Raw genomic sequence first — 15,616 nt, forward strand, 5'->3', positions numbered from 1 at the left:
CTCTTTTGTCACTTTCGGCAGTTAAGCGGCGTCATTGAAGATACAAGCGGGACCTGGACAATTTCTTTCCTGGCTCTTCTATCAGGATGAACAGTGAGATGAATGTGGAAATATATAAATATATATTATATACACATACGTCTATTAGCTAATATTTATTTTCCTCGGCGCCAAGTTATTTGGAATGTAGAATATAATAAAACGATGTTTATCAAAGTGCTAAAGCGTTTTGTGTCGTTCTTGTAGTCCTTCAAAGCAGGTAGGATTTGCCAGGTATGTCTTCATTGTTTTGTGTTGAAACCTGCCCTTGAAACAATTTTATTTGCACATCTTGCCAATATTTCTCAGCGACTACTGTTTTTATGCGCCTTGCGGAATACTGCAGAGAATTCCACGTTTCCACGGTAGTGATTCTGTGAAACATCCTGATCTTCTAACTATACCTTAGCTTATATCGAACGTTAGGGGTTTAACGGACGAAGTCGGCGCGTTAAAGGGACGCCGTTTCCGCGAGACCGCGCGCCCGCTAGAGGTGTTCGTGTGAACTGGCGAGGCGAGGAGGGTTCCAGCCTCCTGCTTGAAGAGGACATGAAAACAGATGACACAGCTACTTGACGATCCTAGACAAGTAGGTGCCTGGAGCCCTCCTGGATATATGCATCCAAGAGGACATGTTTAACCCATTAAGGCCCAAGCAAAAACTATTTGTTGAATTTATTTGAAAAGCGGCATTCTTCCGAAGAAAATACCTGGTTCGATCTCTTAGGCAACTTACAACGCAATGCATATGTAAGCTCTCACAAAGGACCAGTGTACTACGAAAAGTACACCAACATTTGATTACCCCTCAGAGCAAAACTGTGCACTACAGCTAATTCTTGCGCTTCCCCGCGATTATATTGTTCTTTCTGAAGCACAATCAATCTGTTTTTTCAATATATACAGTGTGAAACCTTAAATTAATTCAGAAAACGCAGTAGTCCTCACATGCGTTCGACGGGCGCTCGTTTTCCAAAAGTTTAACAACTCTTAGCACAGAAAAAAATTACCTGAGTCAATATGTTCAATTAGGAGTGTCTTGCTGCAACCTTTAGCGCCAAAAATGCGAATCAGAAAAATGAGAATATTGTATAGTGTATTTTCTATTCCAAAAAAAATGAAGTGTACTTTGTAAAGTACGCCGGGCGCTAATGGGTTAACCAATCAAATTGGAGGTCGAAAAATAAATATATAGTTGACTAATTACGTCAAAAGAGAGAAAGCGTTAGGTGCGTATGAGTTTGCCTGGACAGTATGAAACATGCGTACCAAGATAAGTTAGTGAGAATTAGTTGCACAGGAAATGCTCTGGAGCAAACGTTTTGAAAAGTGGTCTTGTCTTTGTCAAGGCAACAGCTGGCTACCTTGGCAAAGATGAGTCAATGCGCTGTCAAGCTTTTCAGGAAATTCTAAAATAACTGTAAAGGTTCCCAGACATTCCGGCGCGGTTTGAGAAAGACAGTGGTTAGATGCGTAACGGACAGGTTCCGTAAATATACAAAGAGAAGCGAGCGTGGCAGTAACTTGTTTTTGCTCCATCATAACTAAATTACGTTTCCTCTCTTTCGTGACATGTTGATAATTGCTTACACAAACCTATTGTTCATGCATGCTTTTATGAGCTTGCATTGCTTGGCGATAATTAGGACGATTCACAAAATAATATGCGCCCTGAAGGAATCATGAACATGCGCATTCAAGAAAACAACCATCTCTATATAGCAGCATGGGTTGTGTGGTATTCGACGCTATTTGTAGCATTAATCAGTCGTTGCCGGCCGCTTACGCGGCCAGACCATCGATAGAAGGAATGGCAGGGCGCCAAAAATATCTAAAAGTCTATCGCGACGATAGCGAAAGGGAAACGAAGAAGTGCGGTCACTTGAGTGCAAGCGGAACAACGTCCCTTCTTCCTCCCCCGGCCTGGCAAGCGGTTCAAGAATTGCGCCATCTAAAGAACGTAGATGGCGTGAGAAGAAAGGTTTCAAACAAATTCAAAGGATGCGTTTCAATACTTGTTTCTCTTGAATGCCACTACCTTTACTCATGCTGAAGACTTGTGAAGAAAGATTGTTTGGTGAATTCGTGCGCTTGCGTGGCTTCCAAGCTGAACTGGCAGAACCAGTCCAGCTTTCAAAGAATGGCTGCTGACACGGGTGGGCGTCAGCGACCTGCCTGTTTCTTGTTTGCTCGTAATAAGTCCGGTTTTGAGCGGCATTCGGTGTCTTCGTGGCGTTGTTAATCACGGACCTGCTTGTCACCTGCTACAGTGGATGACAGCAAGGTGAGAGCCCTCACTTTTATTTTTCTCGGCTTGCTACGTTGTAAGATTTTTTCCCGCGTCATGCTGCGCAACATGGCTTTGGGGACTATAGCTGCACCAAACTTAAATATCAGGAGAGTTTACGAAACCTTATGAAGGGTTCGTGACGGTTTTTGTGGATCTCAGCGACGTGTAACTTGTTTTAGAACTCGCGTTGACAGTTGGTGGTGACACGGTGAGAAGAAACGGAGAAGCTGGTCGAAAATTCGAGGACTTCTTGCAGCGATCGAGTGACAGCACAGTAATGTGGATAGAAATCCTTCAATAGGCATACCCCTGTAGATCATGTTTTGATAATAGGACTTGTGTTTGTCAAACTGTGACTGTCTTTCATCTCTTGAAGGTTCAGTCTTCCCCTCAACATTTTCCTTATATGTATTAGCACTATAACGTGTCACTCGTGCTTTCAAAACGCATGGCTCAAGCTAAGTTGTGGAAGTGTGAAAGCGAGTAGTCTGTACATCGAAAATCATGCTTCAGTGCGACGTTGAGCAAAAGCGGTGCGTTTGCTTAGACGGCGCGAACGATGTTCGGACAATCTGCAAGAGACCCTGGTAGCGAATGTGGGGCGTCACTGCGGGTGCTGGAGTCGAATATTGCTATCAGGAAGCTTGAATTGTCCGATGTCTGGGCGTTTTTAAAGAGCAGATAAAAAGGTTCGGTAACGCAGGAACGACTGAGAAATCTCTAGGCGGTGTGCTATTCACCATGCCGGTTATCAAAACGCGATTTCAATAAAAGGAGCAGCGCTTTTTGTTCGTAATTTCGCTAGTTAAACACTTGAGCAACATGACGTCTTTTTGATGCTTTCGTATACGATGCCAGCATCAAAGTTTTGCGTGATTGTGAGTTACGTTTTATAGCTCACTTCGCCCGATGAACCATCGTAAGGCAATCGTAGCTCTTTGTATTGGTGCTACTATGAGCGAAGGTTGCTAGTATTCAGAACATCGCGACTGTGTTGGTTTGTTCCTATATTTCGCAAAGTCACTGACAAAAGGTTCCGCTTACAAAGCGTATTCCATCTATTTTCCGCATTTAAACGTCTGATAGGAGGACCTTCAATGATGGTTCGTGGATAAATATCGATTGTTGAAATCTTGCATATTATAAACAAATGCGCCAAATTTCTCGCCCTGTGGGAACTAAGGAAATGCGAAGAAGACAGCTAGGAGCAGCATACATCGCACGTCTTGGCTTTGAGAAAAATCGAGGCATTCACACCATGATATGTCGTTCACTATCGCATATTTTCCGTGCATGCCTGTACAGTCGGGTATATACCATGCTAGTGAAACGACTATATAGGATATACCATTCATGACCTACCATTTGTATTTGCCATACTCATTCAATGCCACTTTTGTTATATAACAAGCAAATGAAATGGCTGCGCGAGCTCTAAGGTCGTTTCACGTAAACCATGAAGTACATGACATGCATGACATGATCCCATATTGTGACCAATCATTTGTGTTTCTTGTGCACGTATGTCATGCCATACCAACTGTGGTATGCGTCAAGTTAATTAAACGACCGCGATAGCACCACAATCATGTCGTTTAAATCACGACGTACGTGACATGCATGTCAATGTTTTCATGTTGCTATTTGTCGTTAACGTTTGTCAAATAGTCATGTCATGAGATGACAATTTCGGTATATATCATGTTAATGAAATGGCCGCAAGAATGCAATGTCGTAGGCGGCTAGATTGTGAGTGAAGGAAACGAGGTCGTCGTACGGCGCTGAGGCTGGTGCTGAAGCGTTTCCGCACAAGCGCGAACTTCCTGTCTACTACATCGGCTACACGTCCGACAGGCTTGTAGCCAAGATGATATGAATCCATTTCTGAATTGAGGCAACAGATGGCGGTACCACCGTTTGTGCTATTACGTTTACGCTGCCGTATAGTTAAACCAAGGTCTTGAATGTTCGAGCACTATGTAACGCCTCACAAAGTCGATTACGTTTAACATTTGTGCTGCGACATATGTTCTACTACTTCACGGCCGCGCTCTTCCATTGGGTGATCGCGGAAGCTGACGGCGACAATTTTGTAGAGGAGGTGAAGACGCCGCTTTTTGCAGCTGTTGAAGCAGTGGCATAGGCAGAATTTTTTCGGGGGGGGGGGGGGGTCACGCCCTTGATCTGACGTGGGGTCCGGGCAGGTAAGTGTGGTCGTGTGTGATTTCGTGCTCTGTACCGCATGGCAGAAAAAAATTTCGGGGAGGGGGGTGTCACTGTCCTGTTGAGCCCCCTCTCCTGGCTACGCCACTGTTTTGATGGGAGCACGGTTGAGAACATGTGGAGAAAGGGATTGTGGACGAAAAGGTGGAAAGGAGCAGATAGAAGGAGGGAGGAGAAGCGGTGTTTCTAGTTCACGTGCAGGACAGAAGGTCCACCATTCATGCCACTATCGAATCCAGGGTCCCCGACGTAGCGCAGAACCTGTCGGTTCTGTTCAGTTAAACCTTCATTGCTGTTGAAAGACTGAGAACATGTAGCTCGTTGGCTAGCTGTGTTGTGCCTCGTGAGTGTGGCTGGCCGTTGTGTGCCAGAAGACAGCACATCAGATGATATAAGTGTACACTTGCAGAACATCCTTGTGTGATTTGTGCTAACACTCCACACGTGGGTGGTGTCCCCAACAGGACCCAATACACCCGGGCGTGTGTTTTCATCAGAACACAAAAGTATAGCCTGGTGTTAGCATCCAAAACACACCAAATCAACACTGGTGGTATTTAAACTGGTGTTCCTTTCGCCGTCTTCCACGTCGAAAAAAAAAAGAACAGAGAGAGAAAGGTTTATTGTGGCAAAAGAGCTGAGATGTCGGCATTAATCAATCTTCTGGCCTGCTACTCAGCGTTAGGAAAGTGAAGGGGGCGGGAAAGAGAGAAGAGAGAAGGTGTCCATGATGACGAGGAGGATGGGGTCGATGAAGCAAAACCTTGAATATCCAGAAACTATTCGTAGTCTCTTGTCAAGTTCTGTCTGGCGCAAAAATTTCTTCAGTGCTTTCAAAATACCGCGCTGATAACGAGGTGGTGGTCCCAACAGAAATTCTTCTGAAACTTGTTTTTTAGATTTCAACAAGACGGTGGACATTGGATTTTTTCCTTGACACATCGTGGGCAGACGCATAAGAGGTGTTCTGCAGTGTCAGGAGGGCCACATACCTCGCTGTTCGGACTGTCCAAACATGGTTGTGTTGACGGGCACGCAACAATAGCTATCGTTGTGTGGCCGCTTGTGGTCACCGGAAGAAATGTGTGGCGGCCGTGGCAGTTGCTTTAGTACGGTACAGAAATACAAGCGATGTTTCAGTGTTTCTTCCATCTCGCACTCTCTACAAGCTGAGGTATGGCCTCTTCCATGGCCGCAGCTCCAGGCGGCTGTCCAAGCGCAGTCGATCCGGAGGTTGCGGAGCAGGGAACGTTCGTACGTGGAAAGTTCGCGGTGACAATTCACTAATACGAGAGAGATCCTTTGGTCGACCACTAATAAGTCCTACTAAATAATTCAAAAAGATCAATAACAAAGCCACCAGCACAGTTAGCAGCTTGGAAAGCGTGGGTAGCGAAGAGTGGTGTGCCCACCCACTTGAGTACGCAATATGTAAAAAGTTGTAAGAACAAGTTCCGCACGGAATTCATTGTATCTCAAGGCATCATACGCCCTGATGCCATAATCGTGTATGAAATCTATCTGCGCGCTCCATCAAATTATTGTACGGTAGTGAATGAACTTATAATGCACAACACTTGCTTTTCGCGAATGTTTTTTTCCAAATAGCCGACGCACGATTATGCAATACAACAAACTTCGCGTTGTTGATTCTGAAGTCGCGAACACTGCTATGATCCTTCATGGTTGACATGTTACAAGAAGATTTTAATGACGCATTAGGGAGTAGTTGAATGTCATAGCGTGTGCACGTGATAGGAGCGCTTCCGGTGCAGGAGTACACTGCGGGACACTCAGAAAATATTTGCAAGCGCTCACACTTCACTTGACTATACTTTCTGGTGCAGGCTCTGCGTTGAGTCGGTCAGCGAAACGATTCTTCTTCGACCTCCTGAAAAAAAAAAACGAAACTATGTAGGCCACTAAACTTGTAAAAGCAGGTGAATGTATTCTCTGAAAGGCTTTTAAGCGTTGAAAAATGAACAGCGTTGAACTTTGAATTTTTTGTCATTTATTTCACATAGATCTGATTGCTTCAAAGATCATTTAGGTAATATGGGAGCAAGAAGTTACTGATTACTTTACTACTTACTTCGAGTTTCCCAGGTCTATGGATTCGAGTATCGTGTCAGGAAGTGCCACCCTGAAAGTTTCTGGCAACAGCAGCATCAGCACGGAAGCAAGTGTAGCGAAACCGACAAGGATACCCATAGGCACACAGTCACTGGTGTACGTTCGCTGCATAGAATAGTTATACGAGCATGTTAAACTCCGAGAGATGTGTAATTTCTCAGTTTTTTATAAATAGCGTAACCCTGAAGTTCCATTATATGTCCTCAAAATACGTAATGATGACTCCAGAGCGCTGTGGATAAAGAAAAGAAAGAACGTATCCCACGCTCTTGAGGAATTAAGTTTGCATAACGGCTTCATCACCAAGAAAACAAAATGAAGAGTTAGGTAAAGTGAAACATTTTTTTTTCACCATTATAACATGTTGGATCTTAAGTCATATAACACGCGTGGCCGATTGAGTTTACGCGGCAGCGTCAAAGTGCTTACAATGAGAGACGTGTAACGAAATTTGACGAGGAGAACTTGTATCGCAGCTTCCATTGTCATCGCCATCAAGAAAACTCCGTACAATCAAGCAGCTGTCAAAAGCTAATGAATATGGCACAGTGGTTAAGTTACCTCGGTTACCGATGTATTAGCAGCCTACTGTTATTTATGACACTATTATTTAATAGTGTCACAAAACTGCAATAAAGTACGCACAGCTATCGTGCTTCTAAGGGATATATAGGTGTAAGTTTTCGTACCAGCTCAAGTAGCAACGGTGCGCTCGAGGAGCCAACGCGTGTGCCGACCAAGCAGGCACTTACTCCAAATGTTCGGAACACAGTTGGTAATATTTCGGCAGCAAAAATCCACAGCAGGGCCAGCGACACGGATGCCAGCATCTTGCCCGCGATTCCGCTCACCTGGCGTAACACCACCCAATCTAGATGTGTTTGAAAGCCACGCGTTAGGAAACAACAAGCACAAAACATGAAAAAGTAAGTAGACTTAGTGCGTCTCGTGGATTAGCATTATGGCACTGTTACGAAATAGTGAACATCTCAAATAAACTTTTCCGTTTTTTTAAGATATAACATCGAATAATATAAACGACACACGTCGCATTAACCCTTTCAGTCACGAATTATGATGCAGTGTCTGCAAATGCATCAAATTTGCATGGCATGATTTCAAGGCACTCAGTAATACATTCCGAGAAATAAAACGAAGGAATGTGTTGTTTTGTGCGAGTTTCAGCAATTAATGGTAATTAGCGTGTAATTAAATATCTAATTATTCTGCAATCAGTCGGCCTCAATCCTTGCATAAAATGAATCACCTATTATGGCCAAAATGCATGCACAGTTTGTTTTTTGGTTGTATGCTTTTCGAGCGAAGAAAGAAAATACTCTTGACGTCGGTCCTGGAACGATTAATTTGCCACTGTGATGATTTACTCAATAATAATATTGAGTAAACACGCTCACGACATTGCACCATAATAATTATGGGCAATGTCGTGAGCGTGAATAGAGTTGTACTTGGAAGACAAAAATATCAGTCTTAGTGTAGAATGTGGACTTGGTGTTGAATGTGGCCCACTTCTGCGTATCTGTTTGTAAACATATCTCTGTGGGCACTGCGTTCTTTTGTTTCCACCTGGAAGTACCCTATTTAGTATAATTAAACGTAAAATGATTCTGTTTGGCAAATTCTTCCGAGATCAGATTTCGCAAACAGGGGAGCAAAAATAGCGGCAGGTGACGGTGTCGCTCTAGGGTGTAGCCCCAAAAATAAGCTCATGTTCATGCTGGGAATCTAACCAGCACCGCAGGGAACATACCTATCCAAGTGTTTCTCAGTCAGCACGTCCTCCACTGCTGCTCAAGCGTAATAATAACGTTTGGTTTTGCGAAACCTTGGTGCGAATACAGTATATTCACTGCATTACAATTTCCTTGACTTACGGAAAAAAGATTTATGCATGATTATGAGCCCCTCCATGCGTAGTTCGGAAGAATAAATTCTCAGCGTCAAGTTTCTAAAACCCTCGTTAGCTTCCTCGCTGTTTGTGATTAGTATTGCTTAGGAGCAATACCCAGCAAATTATCTTCTTTGCTTGCTAACATTTATGCCTTAGAGCCCACGTGTTCATGCCCTCCACACTTTCGACGCCTACCTTGAAGAAAACCAAAGCTCATCTCCTAATGTGCCTAAAAGTGACTAAAGTAATTATTAGTAAATAATGAAAAAAATATGTTCTTCCAAATATAAGCCCATGTCCTAAGAGAATAACTTACAGCGTAAAGAAACTGCGTGTTGAAGGTTAGGCTACTTACGAGCCCGTCTTATTGCTCGCAGCATCATAATCATCATCATAATAATCATTGTCACAAGGTACATATCCATGCTTGCCGCACTACCATTTTCTTTTATTCATTCGTTCCCCGTACGTCCCACGTATTAAAGAACCCTCCCCCTCCTGCTCCCTGAGACAACGCTTCCCTTTAATATTGGCTTCTCTTGCTCTTCTATGAAAGTTATTTAATTTCAGGTCACGTGAACTGAATGGAGCTCATTTGCTTTACTTAACATCCTACGTATATTTGAAATTTCATTGGTTTGAGATTTGGAAATTTCATGCTCAGTTTTTTTTAGACATTCTATATTATTTTCTTCTGTTTCGTGTTTTTATTGTAGCCGTCTCCATCTGAGAAAGCTCTGTGGGCTTGAGTGTAAAATAAAAAGAAGAGTAAATATAAATGCACGCTGTATGCGGCAGTCACGTCTGATGTATGAGCAAAAACAAATTGCTAGAGGCGAACGTGATCTACCTAGCGAAAGCAAGCACACTGCAAAAGTGCAGAGTGCTGTGCCGGCGTACACAGCTAGCATTGTTGAACGCCTTGGAAGCCAGCGCACGGCCGCATAGCAGACGAGCACCGCTGGTATCTCCACAAGCGCAGCAAGAACGAAAGTCAGGTACGGGTCGCCGCCCAGGCTCGTAACCGACAGCTGAAGGCCATAGAAAGTGACTCCACCAGCTGCCCTGCGTGACCAAAGCACAAAAAAGGAATGCACAACCATGATTGTAAAAACTGCGCTACAGTTACTGCGAAATACGAAGTTATGGGGGAACTTTGAGCCTTGGACACTTTTCGCAATCGTAATCACCCCATCACCTCATCGCAATCACCCCACGTGGAGCACATGAAGACAGTTCAGCAAGATTGCCGCCCCCCCCTACCCTATCCGTAGACCGTTCTTTCCCTTTCCTGGATGTCTTCTTACCTTCAAGTTTCGTTCAATAAATTTCAGTTGATAGTTTGCGCTTGTAGTGTCCACTTCGTTTCGTGTCTCCCCCCTAAGTTCGTATTTCGCAGTAACTGTAGCGCAGTTTTTACAATCGGGAAAAACCAACTAGCCCAATACCTCACTTTGCTCACGTTTAATACATAACCACTTGCAGAAAGCCGCCGCTTCTGTGTGTGCATTTCCGTATCTTATTCTAGAAACGCGTGGTAGCCCTAAATGGGCATGATGTAAGGACACTGAATTACCAGCATCAGAAAAAAAATGATGCATTTCTGGCTGGCTCAGGTAGCTTTATTCTGCAAGTAGCACGTCCAAGACATCGATGCTAGAAACACAGCCCAGAGGAACCGTCCACTACACATATGCGTTTGTTACAAAATCCGGTTCTCTTCCTAAGTTGTCAAGAACAGTAGCCATGAGAATACAAGACCTATATCGCCACGCCTAAATCCCCTTACTATACTTAAAGCCATGCCCTATGTAGTGTCATTTATTATAAAAAAACACAATAAAATACTCATATTAAAGGGGAAAACGTAGGATACGCAAGAATTAATTTACGAGATAGTTTCGGAATGAATATGCCTCCGAAATAGGATTTACTCTGCCTGCCGATAATGTTCAGGGTGACTATCCTCCTATTCAGTACTCATATACAGATAACTGTTTGCAACAACCGAGTTTGCTTAGCGAGACTTGCTTAGCAACAATATCTGTCCTCTCAATGGTGAAGACTATGTAACTGGTGTTCTTTATGAGGTTTTGCATTCCTGAAGTAAACATCAGTTTAAATTAAAACCGGTTCGTTTTCACTTCTTTACCTAAGTCCGCGGGGGCATCGCCAGTGGGGGGGGGGTTGCTTGAGATATATATACGCACACACAAACGCGCGTATGAACATACATATAAATTATGGTTGAACGTTGAACCCCACCCCCCACCCCCCCCCCCTCCACGGAAAAAAATTCTGGCTATGCCCCTGTAAGTCCATGTTATACCTGTCAGCTCCAGCCATCGGAAGCGTCTTGGTGAGGATGTTATACTTTAGTGTACAGCTGTCTAACGCATTTGAAAGTCTCTCGTGGCGCACTGAAACAGGGTAAATCACAAAGAAGCCAATCGTTTCCTCCGAGCCGCAATAACAACATGTAGGGTAGGAGACCATTCCGATCCGAAACGAGTAGGTATTTGTGAAGGCCGCGCTAAGCCACAAGCGACACAGAAGCGTCAGATTTGTTCGTTCTGCAAGCAATATGCTTGAGCACCAAGTCATTTAGAATAGCACAGCGATCACTTCAGTCGATTCGATGATCTATCCATCTAATGTTTTGAGCTTCTTCAGGTAGATGGCGCCAGGAGTATAGAAAGTTGACTTGTCCCGCGTTCTAGAAAACAATGATCAATTATTTCCGGTAAGCGCGCGAGGATATTAGCGCACCTCAGCTGCAACGAATGTGAATGCATAATATTATCATGAAATTCTATGGATTCGTGTAAACAATAAACAGTGCGAGGCATACGTTTGCATTGAACAAACACATCACCGGAAACAAACGCCTTGATTTCTAGAGTTCAGATCTGTCAGCTGGTTTTTTGTGTGTCATGACACACGCAGGGAAAAGCAGGAGCAGGAATATGTTGGCTTCATAATAGCTTGCAAGCTAGGTGTTCTCTTATTTCTAAAGTTGATGTAGGCGCATTACTTACGAGGCGTAAACGAGTACAATGGTATAGAGCAGCATTCTTCGGCTTCGTACGAGGTCGGTGAAGCTGGCTTTTTTCTTGGCAGATTCCTCTTCCTAGTAAATATAATGCAATAAAACACATAATAAATCTCAATAAGAGCTTGAAAAACATGCGCCATCTTTTAAACTTTTTCTCAGTGGTTCGCTAATATCTATAAGAAGCGAGACTGAAATATATATGTTTTTAATAGAAAGCTGCAAATATATTCTGCGTCACGACCTGCTCCAGTTATTGTGTGTAAGGTGCAATGCACGCAAGCGGTATGTGTGCTGGCTGCGTACATGTCACCTTGAAGGATGATCACCATCATTGCTGCACCCGCATGGCGAAGGAAAAGTAGTTTCTACATTAGGTATGCTGTCTGGAACTAGTGATCCGTATTTTCCATTTTAATAGGACGATTTCTGCAGTCTTAGGCACGAAAAGCCGAATGTGGTCGCTGGGCACGCTGTTAATGAAGCGTACTCTTGAAATTTGGCCAATAACCGCGAAAAGATTTGAAGGCGTACTGAGCATTTAGTTGTACCCTTTCATTGCATGCAGCCCCAAGAAATGCAAAGCAATGCTAGCAAACCGTGCTGACACATCCCAAAACATTTTTGCGAGTAAAGGAAGCTCTGCGGGAAGGTTTCCGTTATGTAACTCAGCGACAGTATTTTCTTTTTGTGATGCAAGAGTTTGTTCGTAATCCTTTCGTTAACTGTATCTATTGTGCCGCACTGAACACATAAGATATCATAACTGTTAAAATCTAGGTGGCGTCTCTAGAAGCTAAATGTTTCGTAAGGGATTTCTAGATAGGATGATATCAGTATATACAGGGCGTTCCAGCTATCAAGCAGCATATTTTAAAAAAGAGGATCGTTGTTACGCGAAGCACACCTAGCGCATATTGTTTCCAGTATACTATATCAGCCACTACTATTTTTTCGTTAAGGAAATTTAGTTGATTATAGTCCTAATTATGTTTCTAACTCGGAAAGTACTCACCTAATCATCAAAGTGTCAATGACGAATATGTAGGCATGTTCCAGTGGCATCTAACTGCGCTATTTTCAGCAACGTACTAATTAAGCGCTCATTTTTTGTCCGGCTCATTAAGAAAGCCCGCGAAATGTGAAAAATAACGTGTCTACGGTCCCACCCGCAAAAGAAAGCAGCGCCCTCAAATAAGCTTACTGCAAGCAACCGCTTTTCCCTTTGTCAGTTGCCAGAGGCAGCGTTCCGCATTTTGACAAGGGTACGAAACGAGCGCCAACAACATGCGTCGCAGTTTTGCAGGAATTCTTTGCACTCGGCTGTTCACCACTATCATGATCCGTAGCTCACGGCCGACTGTTCTTATCGATAAAGCAGCCGAAGCACTGTTCAGAGTATGTCTAACTCAAGAGCAAAGCGGCGCTTTTCTTCGGCCGGGAAGTGCAGGTAGGGCAATCGATACATTTTCCTTGACATGCTACCTCACAGTGAGGCTGTTTGAAGGCGCTGCTTCATGATGCACACTGCAGTCTATTCACGTGTCACTTTTCATATTTCGCGGGCTTTCTTTATTAACCAAAAAAAAAAGCGAGCACGAAATTAGTACGTTGTTGAAAATAGAGCATTTAGATGTCATTTGAACATGCCTACATATTTGTCATTGATATTTAATGATTAAGGCAGTACTTGTCAAGCTGGAAACATAATTAGGACTATTAACTAAACCTCCTTAACGAAAAAACTAGTAGTGGCTACTACAGTATACTGGGAACTATATGCACTAGGTGTGGTTCGCGTGACTACGTCCTTCTTCTTTCGAAATCCTGCTCCGTGATAGCTGGGACGCCCTGTGGATTCGTAGGAATGCACTAGTGAGAAAGGTGTACAGGAAGGAGTGAGTTGGTGAGCGTTGAAATAGCTTATCCACGCTCCCTCCATCTAACTTCTTTCATGAAATACTATTACCACTACTTTGGCTTGACAGTCTTTGATCCACCTCTGAAGAATAAAGTTATTTTGCGAAAAAATTGCCACCATCAAACCGAATATATCTAACTTGCTTAAATCTTCACAAAAAATTGTTCTAGCACCTATTCCATCGTAGACACAGGATGGATTTTGCGATATAGACTAACTTCCCAATGAAGACGTTCCGCATACAATTCCAATAGTTTCGTATGATTCCCTAAGATTCTTATGAAAATATGTGACCAATATATGGAAAATATATAGATTCCGTAAGGAAACATGAAATTATTGAATGGTTACACGGAACATTTCAGTACGGTTCTTCTTTACTGCGGTGACCACAAGCCCTGAAAGTGTAATGCTTGGTGTTTATGCTATTATTACGTGCGGCAAGGCCCTGTTGGGCATGAACTGATCTAGTGTTCCGCCTTATCTGCCACCATGTGGTCGTGGCAATGTAATAGCGAGGCTTGCGTACGTAGACCTCGGAAACACACCGGTTGCAATCATGGAAAAGCCAACGCAAGTGCGATACGATAGTGTTTGACATGGAGCACTCTCAGGGACCAACATTAGAAGTGCTGTAGCAGCGATGAGAATTTTGCGCAGGCAATGACACTTACCTGTAGAATTTTCTTTCTCAGCTGTGCTAGAGCAATGTCAATGTCGTCGACCTGCAGTCCGTTATCCGTGCAGGCTCTCACTATTACTTTGCGAGCTGCGGACATCTTTCCTTTCGCTATAAGCCAACGCGGGGACTCTGGAAGGAACCTAACGACACAGATCACACAAGGCTCAAGAACAGTTGAATGCAATGATTAGTGCAATGATTAAAGCCACGCGCTGAGAAAACCGTTGCTGCAGGAACTGGTGTTTTATAAAATTCTCTCGTAGGATTGAAAGCTGGGATGGTTGGTGACAGTACTTGAACATTTTTGAAAAAGCTTCTATTCTGTTCGTCCGCGTCGTCCTTGGCTGTTTCAAAAATGTTGCGCTGTTCATGTTTTGTAAAGTTTGTCGTTCCAAAAAAGTACCAGGCGCTCATAAGGTAATAAAATTGTAGAAGGCGTGTCATGAGAAGAAAATGTAGATATGACGCAGCAATTACAGAAAGAAGCTTAGCCGTTGACGATTCCTAAAGGTCATTAGGATCTTAGAATGTGCGTGTTTACAACTTTCTGAAGAAGTCAGTTACTGGAAAGACAAAAAGGAAAAAGAAGCGGCGCAGGCCACGTATTGAGCAGGACGGATATACAGTCTTGTTTTCGCACTGACAAACGGATGTGAAGTGCAGGTGAGGACCTTACAGAATGAGGTTTGAGAATACATGGAAAGTTTGCAAGCATAAAATGGAATGAGCTTCGAAAGGACAGGTGATCTTTGGGTTGTCCATTCGTCTCGCTACGCATGACAACAAAGATTTCCTGTGAATTACTGGGTTGCTTACTAATGTTTCGTAAAAGTACTGTGTATCCATTAACGGTAAATTTTATGGGTGTAAAATATATCAGTTATTTTCGACATACAATATTCGAGAGGTAACTTGAACTAAGTCGTCAGTAGTATTGCGCAGTTGAAAACTTCATTACCTAATTTTTTTGACATTTCGAACCACCGTTGATACATTTGGTGCGTATATTAGGTAGTAAAGCGTTTTTTTGTTTCTTCTCCGGAGTACTAGCTGCACACAGCACATGTAGTTCGAGAATGCTGTCTACCAAACGAAAGAGGTAATTCACCAGGTCAGCTTATGCTCATCACGCGAGCGGTTATATCGCATTGATAGGTCATCATAGTGCGAAAGCTTTTGGACAAAGTGTCAAGTGAAGGTGACACAGACGTCCGTCGTCCGAAAATGCGGCGCAAAGAGACCTATAATGGACTACCAACTAGCGCAATCACGCACTTGGCAGGTTACATCGCGACACACGGGCTTCTTTCTCACCAAGACCAAATGATGAAGGCCAGGAAAGGAGCGCTGATAGCCCATTGCAG

The 15,616-nt window shown here is 43.4% G+C and overlaps 1 protein-coding gene across 1 annotated transcript; it reads right to left on the reverse strand.

The window, feature by feature from the left end:
* Positions 1-607: 607 nt before the first annotated feature.
* LOC119402885 (solute carrier family 22 member 5-like) lies at positions 608-11,723 on the reverse strand. The gene is made up of 5 exons (XM_049418298.1): positions 11,636-11,723; positions 9,448-9,662; positions 7,375-7,556; positions 6,645-6,790; positions 608-647 (listed from the first exon to the last, which is right to left on the reverse strand). The coding sequence occupies exons 1-5, from the start codon at positions 11,668-11,670 to the stop codon at positions 608-610; spliced, it is 618 nt and encodes a 205-aa protein (XP_049274255.1). The 5' UTR covers positions 11,671-11,723.
* Between the last annotated feature and the right edge of the window lie 3,893 nt (positions 11,724-15,616).

This window comes from Rhipicephalus sanguineus, chromosome 8 (assembly GCF_013339695.2).
Source record: "Rhipicephalus sanguineus isolate Rsan-2018 chromosome 8, BIME_Rsan_1.4, whole genome shotgun sequence".
Classification (NCBI taxonomy): Eukaryota; Metazoa; Arthropoda; class Arachnida; order Ixodida; family Ixodidae; genus Rhipicephalus; species Rhipicephalus sanguineus.

What these genes read in the sequence shown, in the direction of transcription:
- LOC119402885 (XM_049418298.1), bottom strand. Translation starts at nt 11,670, where the DNA reads ATGCTGCTCTATACCATTGTACTCGTTTACGCCTC. An exon ending in AGTGTGCTTGCTTTCGCTAG is followed by an intron (nt 7,557 to 9,447) that starts GTAGATCACGTT and finishes AAACACATCTAG; the next exon opens with ATTGGGTGGTGTTACGCCAG. An exon ending in CACCGTTGCTACTTGAGCTG is followed by an intron (nt 6,791 to 7,374) that starts GTACGAAAACTT and finishes TATTCTATGCAG; the next exon opens with CGAACGTACACCAGTGACTG.